Genomic DNA, 14359 nt, shown 5'->3' on the forward strand with positions numbered 1-14359 from the left:
GGAAGGGGATGTTAGGGAACAATGCTTTAACCTACTGATAGATTGAATAAACAAGTACAAAAAAAACTAAAAAGAGAAAAAATAGCTACACATAAAAACAAAAATTTTATTTGGTTCGAAAAGACTTGCATACATCAACGATCACACTCAACCTTCTTCTTTATTGATTGGGATACCCAATACAAAGGAAGATGCCTCCTTAAATAAGAGTCTACAAATTTTACATGAATCTACTAGTGTTGTTGGATACAACAAGGATTCTAAGGTAAAATTACATAACTATCCTCTAAAAAAATTCATGAAAATTATGAATTTATATCAAATTAGAAAACATGCTCCACACTCCTCCAACAAGAGACTCAGTGGTGAAGAAGTTTCATCTATTGAATGACTCTGAGGTTGTTGCTAACCTCAATCTCTGGATAGAGAAAGCTTGAGATGCGGCCACCTATAGTGGCAGTGGCAAGATAAAGACAATAACTCAACAAGAGGAGGATATGAATTCTAAGGTTGAGGTTAATATGGAGGGTCCTTAAGAAATGGAGGTGAGTGAGGGTCCTGAGAAAGTGAAGGTGAGTGAGGGTCATTTGGGTGGATCGGATGCTCAGCCAAAGGTTGAGGTTGCAGTAGAGAGTGCACAAGATGAGATGCAGGGGGAAACATGTTTCAATGCTCAGAGGAGGAGGTCACAATGGGGAATAAGTTTAAGTGCTCGTGGATATGTGTTTTATTTATTTATTATTTTGTATACATATTTGTAAGATGTTTGCAATCATTGTCAATTTTACATTCAATCAATGATTAAATTATAATATATATATATATATATATTCAATTTTTAAAATGTTATATCTGTGTGTGTAATTAAATGATAAATTTGACTGATTCTATCAAAATTAATTATGATTGTAGGATCTGTAATCTCAAAATTCAGAGGATCCAACAAGCTGCATGCACCTGTTCTACTGGTTTCAAACACACGAATGATTCAAAACACTAACGGAGGGTGGAGATGACTAGTTGGATCAAATGCATTTCAAAAAATTCTTGAAAATCATACTATGAAACATTAGTCATAATCTCTTAGAAGTCATTATGCGGTTTTGAAAAGTGACAACCAATATATTCCAGTTCGAAGATGTTGAGATGACCATCACGTTGGAGAATGTGACACAAATCAGTGAATTTAAGTACCATGGGAAGCTAGTGAGTACACATTAGTAAGAAAATTTTAAGCACAATTTGTGGTATTTATCTACAGACAGATGGGGATACATAAGACTGAGGTTATCATAGTTGAGGAACAACTATGACCCCAATAGGGTGAGGAAAATGAAGGAAAAATTATTGTGTGTTGGAGGAAAGTTCGATATTAGGGTGGATAAAGATGTGAGAGCATTCTTACTCTACTTCTTTGGTACATGCATATTCATCGATTCTGGTAGAAAGATGATTCACAACTCATACATTCAATTGTTTCAAGACCCAGATTGCATTGATGAATACACATAGGGAGTAACCCCACTTGCATATCTATATAAAAATTTTAGTAGTGTGAGGTGTGAAAGAAGAATCATGATCAACATGTTGGTTTTGTTGGAGGTAACTTTTTCTTTAGTGTACTCAAACATTATTTAGCATTGTTGATGTACTATATTATGTATTAATCTTTGCAAGTTTGGATATGAGAGCACATATTCATTGGAAGGCCCCTGAGACATGACTGTCTTCCTAAATTTCTATGTGTTGCAATATAGAGTTGGTCACACAACAAACAAAAGGGTCCTTCTGTGATAAGGCACTATTGTGATGCATCATTCCATGTGCTGGCTAGCGCACATGTAAGAATTCTTCAAACAATGTCTTATGTTTTTTATACATAATGCGATATAAGATTAATCGTGAACAGAACTTTGGACTATAGGTAATGTGGTGCCCGTATAAAGAAGTAGAGGAGAACCACTTATATGTGGTTTTGCAAGTAAAGGAGATCGCAAAGATGGACATTTTATTGCATAACATGAATAAAGTTGTGTGCCAAATGACTATTTGAGTAGTTTGACAATTTGATTTTGTTCAGCAACCACCTAGTTGTCTTTGTGCAGTTAACAAAACAGTCTTATGCACAATGAAAGACCAACAAAGGATTACCCCACAATCTTAATCTCCGAACTTGAAGACGAGTGCAAAGGTGGCAATGACATCAACTTGTCATCCACAATACATTCTTGTGATGGCATGAATGTAGTTGTTGTCAATTTTTAGTTTGCAAGCAGTTCCTTCACAAAGAGGGACATTGAAGAGGAGAAACTTAGAGCGAGGAGTTCGAAGCACGTAAGGACTACAAGTAGAGCAAATGACCAGTTGGCTCTTACACTGGCTAAAATTCGCATGCTGAATAAATTGCTTCAAGAAAAGGAGTCCATTATACAATATTAAGCTTACCTTATCGCTAACAAGGATCAAGTCATTGATTACCTATGAGGGCGGCTAACACATCCACAACAATGACTTCTGTCTTCAATTGTGTGTGTGTGTATATATATATATATATTTATATATATATTAGTGATTCATTGTTAAACAGTCTAATTGTAAACATTCAAATGCAACGATGATTCATTGTATATCTGCTATAAATTATTTGAATTGAGTATATGAATTTCAATGTAACAAGTGAATTGGCAGTGAATTGTGTATCTGCTACTAATATGCTCACATAAAATATAGATGAAAGCTTAAGAGAACACCACCAATGTTGGACCTTTCGTACATAACAAACTGAACTTGTAAGATTGTTGCAATCACAGAAAAAGAACAAAAGGCTTTGTTTATAATTTAAATATCAAAAGAAGGGAATGAATAATTTGACATTTGAATTAAAAAAGTTTAGCATATTTCATGAATGGTTTAACAAACTTAAGCATATAGCTTAAGTAATTAGAGTTGATGTCCATAAGGGTGTGTTTGATTGCTTGTCCAATATTGAACAAAACAACAGAACATAATAGACAGATTACATTAATATGCGCACAATGACAAAGATTTGTGAGAAAGAGAAAGTCTGCAAAAATGATTTGCAAACAATGACCAAGATTTGCGAGGATGAGGAAGTCCACAAAAATAATTATGTACACAATGACAAAGATTTGTAAGGATTAGGCAAAAACAATTATACATATAATGACCAAGATTTGTGAGGATGAAAAAGTCTGCAAAAATAATTATGCACACAATGACCAAGATTTGCTAGGATGAGAAAGTCTACAAAACAATTATGTGCATAATGACCAATTTTTTGCAGGCTTCCTCATCCTCACAAAAAATTGATCATTATGCGCATAATTATTTTTGCAAATTTTCTTATCTTTTCAAATCTTGGTCATTATGCGCATAATTGTTTGTGAGGATGACCTCACAAATCTTGTTCATTATTCATAAATCTTTTTTGCAAACTTTCTCATCCTCACAAAAATTGGTTATTATATGCATAATATTATTTTGTGGACTTTCTCATCCTCGCAAATCTTGGTCATTGCATACATAATTGTTTTTGTGAACTTCATTATCCTCGGAAAAATTTGTCATTGTACACATAATTGTTTTTGTCAAATTCCTCATCCTCATAAAAATTGGTCATTGTGCACATAAGTTTTTTTTGCAGACTTTCTCACCCTCGCAAATCTTAGTCATTATTCACAAATCTTTGAAATGGGCTTTACGAAAGACCATTGAAGAAGTATTATGCAAGGATCTAGGCATAAACTATTTCAATATTTTTATATTAGATGATGCACAATGTGATATTTCACGATTTCAAGTATCCAAAAAGATCAGTAATTTATTGCTTTTTTACATTTTAGAAGCTTATAAATGATGATATTTATGTAATATTTGGTTTCAATTCATATGTAGACTTGGTTAATTCTTTTACTTTTACTATAATGTACTGTTTTGGTTTTCATCTTCTTTTGGGATCTGATATCACCATTACAGTGCAAGATCAATAATCTAAATACATTAAAAAATCTGTCAAATTTGCATTAAAAAATTTGTCATGTTTACATTAAAAAACCTATCAAATTTATATAGAATATTTTACAATAATAATCAACGTATAGTCCCCAAAATTATTCACTGTTCAACTTTCAAGATCTTGTCCTCCACCTTTTGTTTTCCCTTTAGACATTTTGTGTCATGCTGCATTCCTTTTGGCATTTTCTAAAGTCGTTTTCTCCCTCACAAGTTTATAGAATTGAAACATATGGTTCACGTATTTTGTTACATCATTATGAAAAAAGGGTTGTTAGTTGTAATATCCTAAAAAATTTCATGGTTCAGGTTGGACAAACCAAGGTTGAGATTGGAAGAATGCCCAATCAAGAATCCAGGGCTCACAATAGACAAGTACTCTAATAAGAGTCCAGCAAGCTCTAATGGATATAACCTGCAGTATTTTTTCCTTGGTACCTGTGAGTTGGGTGTCCTAGAGATTGTTTCCGATTGACACAATGAGGGTGAGGACAGAGGTTCCTAACGAGGCGGCACATGTAAGAATGGGGCTAAACGGCTAATCTGGGTGATGCAGTTTGGGTTTGGTGGGGTATTCAGAGATGGTTTGAGTTCCAGAACTTGTAGAACCTGGTCTAGGTGCTCTACAGAGGTCTAGGGACATGAGGGAAGTCTGGGATACGTGCTGCATAGAGGAGGAGAAGGCTATAGGAGGTCAGGGGAACTCGGTTTAGGCAAAACAGTCAAATCAAGTACCCAACAAGGTGTAGTTTTGGTTTTCAGGTTTTAGAAATTAGTGAGAAGTGAATTTAAGGCTATGGATGGGTCATAGGGGTACCTAAAAAGTCTCTAGCAAATTGTGAGTGTCTTTCATGTTATTTAACTTTGGGGCACGATCTTCAATGCAACAATGATAACAAGTTTGATTGAAAGCAAGACCGCACAGTCGGGATACTGGAAAAGCTTGGGCCTTCCAACAGAGGTGAATAACCAACCATTGGATTTTGGTCCTCACATGGATCAGAGAGAGCTTAGAGATGGAGGAGAAGGAGAGAGGAGAGAGAGGAGAGAAAGAAGATAGAGAGAAAAATGCCCAAGAGAGGAGACCTCTATAAAGAAAAAGCTAGAAAGAGAAATGTCAATTCATAAATTCAATGTCTCTCACAAGGAGACCTAAGCCTCTATTTATAATGTTTGGCCTAAGTCTAGGTCCAACTTCAATCCAAAATAGAAAATATAACTCAAATCCTAATAGACCTTCTAAGTGTCAAAACAAGAACTTAACTGACAATTAAAACTAGACTAAAGAGGGGGTCAGTTAGCCTCACTGGAGTCCCTCTCTAACCAAATCCTAAAGACTTAACTAAGATACTTAAAATATCATTTAAATAAAATAAAAACTACCTAAATGTTGGACCCAACACAAAATATAAAGGAGGGAGAAGGGGGACATCCTACCCCCTCTTTTCTTTTCTTTAGTTCAACTCCTTCACAAGGGATGCTCCCCACCTTGTAGATAGGGATGACAGTGGGGCGGGGGGGGACAAGGTCTCAACCCCCGCCCCTCCTCAAGATTAGAACCTCCATCCCCGCACGGGGATGGATTTTAACCTCCACCCCCGCCTTCATCCCCTTTTCATGTCCTCCATCCCCAGTTCATACGGGGATGAGGCAGAGCAGAGCTATTGCGGGGAAAAGTGGCAGGGACGGGGATGAGGTGGGGATCGTGGCGGGGACGGAGCGGGGCGGGGAAAAGTGTACGTCCATCCCCGAACGGGGATGGATTTTAACCTTCGTCCCCGCCTCCATCCCCGTTTCATACCCTTCATCCCCGGTCCAAACGGGGCGGGGCCCCGCTTTCCCCCGGTCCACTGTCATCCCTACTTGTAGACTTTGGCTTTTTCTTATGTAGCCTCCTTTATTTCTTTTTCTTCTTCTTTCTTTTGATGCCAAGTGTCTTTTTTCATAAAAAAAGTTATTTTTCTTGTAGGAAGCTCTCTTACCGTGCTATGTGTTTTGACTACAGGACCATACCCTCTTCCCTAGCTTAAATAAGAAGAAGACATGTGTTTGTTGGCTTTTCTCTATGTAGATCTGTTATGTTAGTTGTTACATCACCTCCTAGGGTCTCACTTTAACTTGGGAGACCCTCTTAACTGGACGTTGGATCCTGGAGTTTTGGATCTAGTGTCTCATCTAGATTTTGGTTTGTAACAGCTCCACCATGCTCTCGTACACCTTGGCCCCAAGGTCTGAAATTTGAGAACCTCCTTTTCATATCGAATTTTCATTCCCAGGTTATCGAGCCAATTTTTTTTTTATTAAAAATCTCCACCTTTCATTGAAATGCATGCTCAATATTCATATCAACCGATCTATTCATTCTTAATTCATAATCCATCAAAAAACTCATTAGTTCATTGAGATAGTAAGTTGACAAGTCCTTAGATTCCTCGATAGCAGTGATAATATGATTAAAATTTGAAGATAAACTCTTCAAAACTTTTTCGGTAATCTTTTGATCAGTAATATTTTCTCCAAAAGTTCACATTTGATTAATAATAACAAAAAATCTAGAGAAAAAAATCTTATACAAACTCACTATCTTTCATAAATAATGTCTCAAATTTCCTACCTAGAGTTTTGAGTTTAACCGTGGTTACCTTCTCATCACCGTAAAATTTTTGCTTTAATATAACTGCTTGTTGCAACACAAGTAAAGCTTTGGAGTCATTTTTTTTTAATATCTTTTGCATCTGTTAGCTTCTCCTTTGCTTTAGAACTATATTCCTACAAAATACTAGATCTCAAAGATCTTGTGAGATGAAGAATATTTGAATTTTTATACTCAAATTCATAATTTTTTTCACTAAAATTAAGAACCAAAGATTGTGAGTCATGAATCACAAAAACAATTATCTCTCTACACCACTCGTAGATCTTCTGCTTCAGCTACGACCTTCAATACCAGTGTTGCACCCAGCTTCATGTAGCCAAGTTCTGATACCAAAAATGTTGAAAGAAGGAGAACACATGCTCTACCACACACATACATACAAAAAAAATACTAAAAATACCTCAATGCATTGTCAAAGGAACACAAGAAATACATAAAGCAATGAACACAGACACTCAAAATCAAAGACACACCACTCACGTTTAAAGTCTTTTTATAAGCACCAAACCATTAAGTCACACACCCACGTATTTGCATCACTAACACATTAATGAAAAATTACACTCTAACACCCGTTTCAACTTATGACTTTCAAACTCTCATCCACAATTTTCACACGACCCATCCTCGTAAAGACTACGTTACACTTGCATCGAATTTCATCGGTTGACACATTAACTCTCATCAGTAAAATGACTAGTTTGCACTTTCTATACGTTTTCTCCCGAAGCCTTCTGTTTTCTTCCTTCCCTAACAGCCTAGCTCTCCCAAACCCAGCAATCCGGCAGCTCCAATAAGGAGTTTTTTGAAATCTTGTCCAACATAAGTAAAAAACACAGTGGTGGTTATTTTGGCAGACATTAGCAGACACCACAAAGAGAGACACATATGATGAATCGCCAAACAGTCGTAGCAAGAACGGTGTGAGATATGGGGAGTGTCACCAACGGGGCTCCGCTTGTCTGGCAGGAGCAGTTAGTGCACGTCACCTTGGGAAGTTGCAAGTTCGAATCCCAATGGTATAGTTGTATAACTGGTAGGGGTCTGCTTAACCCCAGCTTTCTCTGTCGAAAAAAGATACAAGGAGTGTCACAGGAATCATGCGGTTAGAGTTGGTGGGTATGCTGTAAATGGATGCGTAGAATTCATTCTCAACGGTAAAGATGAGACCAAGGCTGCTCTTAAATTTGTTGCCTTCCATTTCCACAAAACCTTTCACAAGAGACACGAGGAGGCTGAGATCGATCGGAGTGCCCTAGCTCTTCCAACAAATAGTATTTTTTTTCATTTTTTTAAAGAAAAAAAGGCCATTGCATCATTGTTATTCAGAGTTTTCTTTTTCAACTGGTAAGAGTTTGTTCTGTATCTGTTTTCTAGGTTGGAGTTGCCTACACCTTGCTGTTTTCAGAATGAATGTAAGGCTCTTGAATTGGCCATGTAATTAAAATGTTGTACCACCAAATATTATGTGAAATGCTATGCAGGTTTGTGGAATCTATCATTCTCAGCGAGCTTTTTATCTTTTATTTTCTTGCCATATTTTTTATTTATGCATTTCTTTTCTCAAAATAATCAAAGGTGGTGAAGTGAAATCCACATATTTACAAATATGCTTGATCACTCCAACTAGGGATGGCAGTGGACCGGGTCTCCACCCCCGCCCTGTCTCAAAATCCGAACCCCCCCACCCCCATCCCTGCATGGGTTTGGATTTTAACCTCCACCCCCGCCTTCATCCCCGTTTCATATCCTCCATCCCCCTTCCAAACAGGGGCAAGGCAGGGCTCCGTTTCAACTCGATCCACATCTCCTAGAAGGATTGGGGACGGGGCGGGACGGGCAGGTGGGGGAAAGTGTAAGTCCATCCCCGCCTCCATCCCACACGGGTTTTGATTTTAACCTTCATCCCTGCCTCCATCCCCATTTCATGTCTTTCATCCCCGGTCCAAACGGTGCATGGCGGGATGGGGCCCGGTTTCCCCCCGGTCCACTGCCATCCCTACCTCCAACTTAAAACATCACTAAACCATTATTTTCTTTTTGCACACGGCTTGTCACAATTTTATTTTTTTCTTCAATATTTACTGTATTCACCACTTTTCGTTTTTGTTTTCTTAAAAATTCTGAATAATGGCTCACTGTTTGCAAATTAGTTCCTACCTTATTTATTGTTTACAAAATGGTCCTTGGATGAGGGTAGAAGAGTCATTTTCCCATGTTTTGCAAATTAGTCCTTACCTTTTTAGCATCTTGCAAAATGCCCCATAAGGGCTGGAGGGTCATTTTTCCTGTCTTTAACAGTTACCGTCATAGAACATAACGGTTGTTAACTTCAGGGACTAATTTGCAAGGGTTAATGAAAATCCGGGGACTGATTTGCAAATTCTTATAAGGCAGGAAATAATTTGCAAATCGCCGAAAAGGCAGGGACCATTTTGCAAAAAAAAAAACTTTTTTTTTATACGCAATACTGGGGTTAGGAAGGAGTCGAAGGACCCCAACCTGTATTAAAAAAAATTTTGTACGAGATTTTCAAACCAGATAGGACACTAATAAGGTGGCTTATCCTTCCATATACGGTCCCAGTCATGGGAGGCTAAATGGATGCAAGAGTAAACCTGAGGAATGAGATCCAATCATCTTTCATATATTCGTTATGTTTTTCACTGAGGTAACTGAAGTTAGATCATTTTTATTAAATATATAAAGCTCAAAGGATAGGTAAAACACTGGTTAGTATTGGCAATATTTTAAAGTTTCTTATAGAATTAGGACTTCCACAATGATCCCTATTGTTCTCGTTCTCTTCATATAACAATTCGAAGTTAGTATTTTATATAGAGAATTATTTGTTTCCTGAGAATTTGATCTACTTGCTTTTCACTTCATACTGATGGAACTAAAAGGAATGCTTTACAACAAAACCATATATATCGCAAAGTTTCTCATGATAAAATTTTTATAGTTTTTTTGAAAATATTTTGCTACATCAATTGAGGGACTTTGGTCCAATTGGGATCAACCAATGATAGTTCTGATGTCAGGTTGGGAATAACAAAACCTTGGATCCTATCTGTGTCTGTTTTGAAGATTTATTGATCTCATCATTGAAGCTGAAATCCTTTTCATGGAAAAGCTTATCAAATTTCATTTTAGGGCTTATGTAATGCACAATATGCAGTATCCATATTCAGTTTAACTGCTTGGCTATTGCTGGATGCATTAAAATCTCTCTCTCGTGCTTCCAATGATAGAAAATGCTACAATATAAGATAGAAGCAGTGGTTATGTCTGCTCTAAACAGCAAAGCTTTTTGCAGCAAGCAGCTAATAGCATGGATAAATACCAATCACGTCCACACTGCAAATAGCATAAAGAAACATAACAGGATTCAGACCAATAGTAGCAGAGCTGGCTAAAGTGGTGTGCCTACTTTGGTACTTAATTTAGCTAAAAAGATGCAGGGACGGGTAAATCACTTCATAAAATGTTTACAATTGACCGTTTACATCCTTGAATACAAAATGCACAAACTATAACTACTAAAATACTTGTGTGTTTCAGACCCATCTCTTCTGTGGGGCTGTACCCTTTGAGCCTGACTGATCCTGAAGACGTTGCCTTCTGAATCTTGGTACTATTGTTGAATTTCTATCTTTTGAACCATTTTCTGCAGAACTTGAAGATCGTGCCTGGAAGTAACCAGTTTCTGAACTGGATGAAGTTACCTTACTTGAAGATTGTCTCTGAATTTTTTTAGAATTAGTGAACATTAGAAGAGGCTGTGGTATCTCAACCTTGGCTGGTGATTGATGTTTACCAAGCTTGTCAGAGCAATCAGAATCAGAAGATGAAGGACTGGTGCTGCTGTCCATGTCGTACACAAGATTAGTCACCATAAGTGGAAGCCGAGGCTGATTGACATTCAAATCCATGAAAGATGGCCTTTGTTGCCTTGTAAGCTGCAGCACCTGATCAGGGAAAGGAAAAAAAAACTAAATACAATGCTACGGTGCTCTGGGAGTACCTACTCCCACATACCAGAAATCATGGTTGTAGGTTGTATCTTCTCAATTAAACCTTAAGTATGTACTCAACATATATATTGCAAGTGCATATGACAAGTTCAGATTGTAGTTTTAAAAGCCGCAATTGCAGCTCAGTGTGTTGTCTCAATTAGCTTGTTCTCTGTTAGCGTTATGACAACAAACATCTGAAACCAATCTCTTGGTATCCACATAGTGTTTTATCTGCAGTGTTTCCAGGGACTAAGGTGATGAAACAAATCTAGGGATGTAAATGGGTTTGGTTCGGATGTGAGTATTACTGAATCTGACTAGTCAGATGTATCCTAACCAGAATCAGATTCGGACTGACTAGAACTCAAACCGAATCCAAGTCCAACAGTAAACATAATATTTGCATCTGAACCAGAACCCCACTACAATTATGATTTTGGTTAGTGCTGCAGTTGGTATTTATTAAGAAAACGTTTCCGCATGCTTACAGCAAGCTGAAGGTGCATGGTTGGCTAAAGTATTCTGTTGAACATTATTCAACATTATGTCTCAGGTTCAACTTGCACGAAAGGCTACTTTTTGAAGGATTTGACAAGACTTCAACCTGATCTCTCTAAGAGTCTGAATCCAGATTCAAATCTGATAGAATTCGGTCCAATTGACTAATGGGATTCACTGTTTTTCGCCAAACCCGAGTAAACAGATCAGTTGGATATCTGACCCAAACCTGAACCATTGACATCTCCCCTTCATTAATTTTACAACCATAGGTGGCTAATCAAGTTCACATCCAAGTTCTTCAAAAGTATGAATTCAAACTTCATCTGATAAACTAAGCCATCCAACTCACAAACAAGTAGGCTAGGCTTTCTATAATATTTAAATAAATAACCAAAACAAGAAAAAAAGTTGGTCATCACTGAACAAGTAAATTTTCTCACCTTCTGTTCTAGAATCAGCATATCCTTCTTCAGTTTGGTGATCGTTGTGCTTTTCCTTCTAATAATATCCTCTAGTTCTGAAATCCTCTGCAAACCATACAGCTTTTTCAGGACATCCAGAAGGAAATGTGTAGATTGGATTAAGTAATCAATCTTCTCTGTCTAAAGAAGTTACCTTCGAGTTAGCAGTATCAGATGCATAAGCAAGTGCATAGAGCTCTTTAATGGTGGCATCCCTCTCCTCACACTGCTTTCGTAGATTATAAATTTCTTGCTCAATTGTTACTGTATGCAGCTACCCAATGAATACAGGTTTGGTTAATCAAGAAAACATCATATTCATTATAATTTATACAACTAATAGTAACAGTTCAAAAGTAGGATACACAAAAAAAGAATCAAGAAAATACATGTGTGTGCACACACACGCACATGTATCCATGTATGTATGTATGTATGTATGTATGTATGTATGTATGTATGTATGTATGTATGTATGTATGTATGTATGTATGTATGTATGTCCTCACATATGTATGTTGTGCTTGTATGTATAGAATTATCTTCCAAATATCAGTCAAAGAGATCAACTGACAGGGCATGAATTTTATTGGCCCAGAAACATGGTACCTGAAATCAAACTTCATTGTTTCCTTGGTATTTTAAGAATAAAAGAGTTTGGTAAAAATTAAAGTGTAGCACTAGCAACCGAATCACAAATAAAGAAAAAGGCTCAGCACCAAGCCAGACTATGATGATGGCCTCAAAGGTCCAGCTCGGTTTATACTGGTCCTGGCCTAATAAACCCAATTCAAGGCTGGCCTGGGTACATGGAACTTGGTCAGTTGGACCTGGGCCATAGCATGCCTAGCCTGATAAGAGAAATAATAGAAATAAGGGAAAAAAATCTGTACTGTTTAACTGATAAGGAACATTTGGATGAAAAAGACTAAGTTAGAAAATTGTCAATGAGAAAAGTTCCAGGTCACTACGCTCTTACTTGTAGATCTGCAGTGGATGAAATAGTTGAACACCAATCCGACAAATCCGACATCCGTCGCTCCTCTTGCTCCGCATAGTTTGCACAAAGCAACGGAAACATATCATCTCCACACAAATCATTGTCAATTGATTCCATCTGATGGAGAAACACCCATCAACTTGCATGAGACCAATGATTCACTTCTAAACAAATCGAAAGAACACTTCAATCTGATCTTATATGCTTACCTTTGCACAATCTACAGGAGCCATATAATGAACAGAGGATGGTTCCCCACTCTTAGCTTCAGAAACTCCATCCCCACAGATTGCTTCTCGGAGATCACAGTACTTTATGCTACCAAGTTTTCCACCATCATCGAGCTTGAATTCTACGACGTCAGAACTCGATCTTTTCCTGAAAATGCCTGATCCGTGCTCCATGTCTCTCAGCCTCTCCACCAAATTGTCAAGTTTTTGTTGCATACCAAGCAGGATCTGATCCTGCATGGTTTTGTTCAACAAGAAGAAGCTGAACTCATTTCCACCATTGCAACTAGAAACAATTCAATTTGGCATCATGCTCCAATGCAGAAGAGATGGTAATGACGTCACTAAATTCTACAACAAGATAACATTCTCCTGCTGTAGTTTGCAAAACTCAGTTTCTTTTTCAATAAAACATTGAAAAAACAAGGGAAATCGATTCTTTTCAATATACAGGGAGAACGAACTCGTCCTTTTGAGAGGAACACTTCAATAATTCATTTATGCCTTTTTCTCCATCAGTATTTCTGAATGGAAAACCTTTTTAATCATGTACCTATTATTTAACAAATTTCCTCCTTTTCATGCATTGCTAACTATGATACCGCCTGCATTTGTGTAACCTAAAGAGCACATTCAAACATTTTTCAGTAAAACTTTGCAAATTGATAGGCGATTTGAAACATCTTAAAAGATGACGTCTTTTCTTTCTTTCTTTTCTCATTTTTTCAATTTCTGGGAGATTGACCATGAACTGGATTGAGGCACGAGAATATGGACTGGATTCGAGGCACGACCTCATAATTAAAATCTAAAAAGAGAAAGGGAAAAGAAAATATAAGCTAGAATCTACCCGTCCGGCTTTCACATTTGGCGCAGAAGAGGTCTGCATTGAAGCCCTAGGGGGGGGGGGGGGGGGGGCGGTTGTAGTTATGGGGAATTCCTTACCCTCATTTCGACTGAACGACGGAGCTGCATGATTTGAGAATTCTTCTCGGAGCCAACCGCAGCAGCAGCAGACACGGCGACTATGAGAACCCGGTGAATGGGAGGGAACAGGTCCCAGGTGATCTTTTCTCCGGTGGAGAGGTCGGCCGCGACTCTCGAGGCCGAGCAGGAATCCTCCGCGCCGACGAGGCAGCCGTCAAGAGAGAGCCATGCCAGAGATGGAGAAGTTGGTGGTGGAGCTCGGACGGGCCTGAATTGGCAAGATAGCCGCCGGGAGAATGGCGAGGAGGGAGTGGCTCTCGGTCTCAGCAGGCACACCATGGACGGCGCCATGAAGCCTAAGTGGTGGCTTTCATCCATTGTTGGAGAGAGAGAGAGAGAGCTCTCGGGTCTGCTCTTCGTAGGAGAGGGTGAATTTTTTCAAATTTGGGGGAAGAGGGAAGGGAGAAAAACAAGGGTCAAATTTTTTGTGCCACGTGGCTCTTAAGTAATTTCTAGGTTAAGTTGGGGTCGTC

The 14359-nt window shown here is 38.0% G+C and overlaps 1 protein-coding gene and 1 long non-coding RNA gene across 2 annotated transcripts; one reads left to right on the plus strand and one right to left on the minus strand.

Moving 5' to 3' along the window:
* Positions 1-9061: 9061 nt before the first annotated feature.
* Positions 9062-11615, plus strand: LOC149815861 (uncharacterized). Its single transcript, XR_016427891.1, has 2 exons — positions 9062-10158; positions 10253-11615. It is a non-coding gene; the product is annotated as an uncharacterized LOC149815861 (long non-coding RNA).
* A 181-nt stretch (positions 11616-11796) lies between these two features.
* On the minus strand, positions 11797-14177 carry LOC149815862 (uncharacterized). Its single transcript, XM_089990637.1, has 4 exons — positions 13845-14177; positions 12879-13133; positions 12649-12786; positions 11797-11943 (listed from the first exon to the last, which is right to left on the minus strand). The coding sequence occupies exons 1-4, from the start codon at positions 14175-14177 to the stop codon at positions 11797-11799; spliced, it is 873 nt and encodes a 290-aa protein (XP_089846763.1).
* Positions 14178-14359: the final 182 nt, after the last annotated feature.

The sequence above is a fragment of the Nuphar pumila genome, chromosome 15 (assembly GCF_984573655.1).
Source record: "Nuphar pumila chromosome 15, dmNupPumi1.hap1.1, whole genome shotgun sequence".
Classification (NCBI taxonomy): Eukaryota; Viridiplantae; Streptophyta; class Magnoliopsida; order Nymphaeales; family Nymphaeaceae; genus Nuphar; species Nuphar pumila.